This window comes from Arachis ipaensis, chromosome B06 (genome assembly GCF_000816755.2).
Source record: "Arachis ipaensis cultivar K30076 chromosome B06, Araip1.1, whole genome shotgun sequence".
NCBI lineage: Eukaryota > Viridiplantae > Streptophyta > Magnoliopsida > Fabales > Fabaceae > Arachis > Arachis ipaensis.
The window spans coordinates 126634788-126635873 of NC_029790.2; the positions used below are offsets into that span (position 1 = coordinate 126634788).

Below are 1086 nucleotides of genomic sequence, written 5' to 3' on the forward strand. Positions count from 1 at the left end.
CTGTTCTGTTGGGTTATAAGGAGGTATAATGGTAGTCACACCTGTACCAGAGCCACCATTTCACAAGATCATTCGAAGCTGGATTCTATCACAATTGCGGAAGCGATAAAGCCATTGGTTGAGGCTGACCCCTCCTTAAAGGTAAAGTCGGTTATAGCAGAAGTGCAATCGAAGTTCAACTACACTGTCAGTTACCGGAAAGCATGGTTGGCTAAACAAAGGGCGGTAGAAAAAATATTTGGAGGTTGGGAGGCATCGTTTGAAGCGTTGTCTATATGGTTCGAGGCCATGTGTCATAAGGATCCATCAGCTGTTGTCCATTTTGAGACTATGCCTGCATATCAAGGCGATGAGTTGGTGGGTGATATTCAAGTACTGCATCGAGTATTTTGGAGTTATTACCCCTGTATTAGGGCATTCAGACATTGTAAGCCAATTGTCCAGGTGGATGGGACTCACTTGTATGGAAAGTATAAGGGTTGTCTACTAGTGGCAGTTTCACAGGATGGCAACAACAATATCGTCCCAATTGCGTTTGCTATTGTGGAGGGAGAGACTTCTGATGCATGGCACTTCTTCCTTAGTAACCTTCGTCAGCATGTTGTCACTTGGGATGGTGTGGGTCTAATATCCGACCGACACGAATCCATCAATGCAGCTGTGGAACGCAGTAACGGAGCTTGGTCACCTCCTAGAGCTTTTCATATGTTCTGCATCAGGCATATAAAGTCGAATTTTCTGCGAAAATTCAAGGCACTGTACCTCCAAAAATTGGTCGTCAACATTGGTAACCATTTACTAAATTTAAGTAACTTATTAACAGAAATAACCTTCAATATTTGTTTCGACATCTATAATTATTCTTTTTTTTGTTGCTATCCTCTAGGATATTCGAGGACGGTGCGGGAGTACGAAGTACGTTACCAGCAATTACGGGAACGGGGGGAAGCGTATACAAACTGGTTAAACCGAATTCCTCGCGAACAGTACGCATTGGCATTTGATGGTGGATACCGATGGGGTCACATGACAACGAATCTAGTGGAATGCATCAATTCAGTGTTGAAGGGTGCACGCAATCTTCCC

At 43.7% G+C, this 1086-nt stretch overlaps 1 protein-coding gene across 1 annotated transcript in view; it reads left to right on the forward strand.

The window, feature by feature from the left end:
• LOC107647572 overlaps positions 1–1086 on the forward strand; it is a 4662-nt gene that overhangs the window by 842 nt on the left and 2734 nt on the right. Inside the window, exons 2-3 of the mRNA XM_016351640.1 lie at positions 21–787; positions 887–1069. Of these exons, the coding sequence (XP_016207126.1) occupies positions 21–787; positions 887–1069 (950 nt within the window). The remainder of the gene's footprint in view (positions 1–20; positions 788–886; positions 1070–1086) is intronic.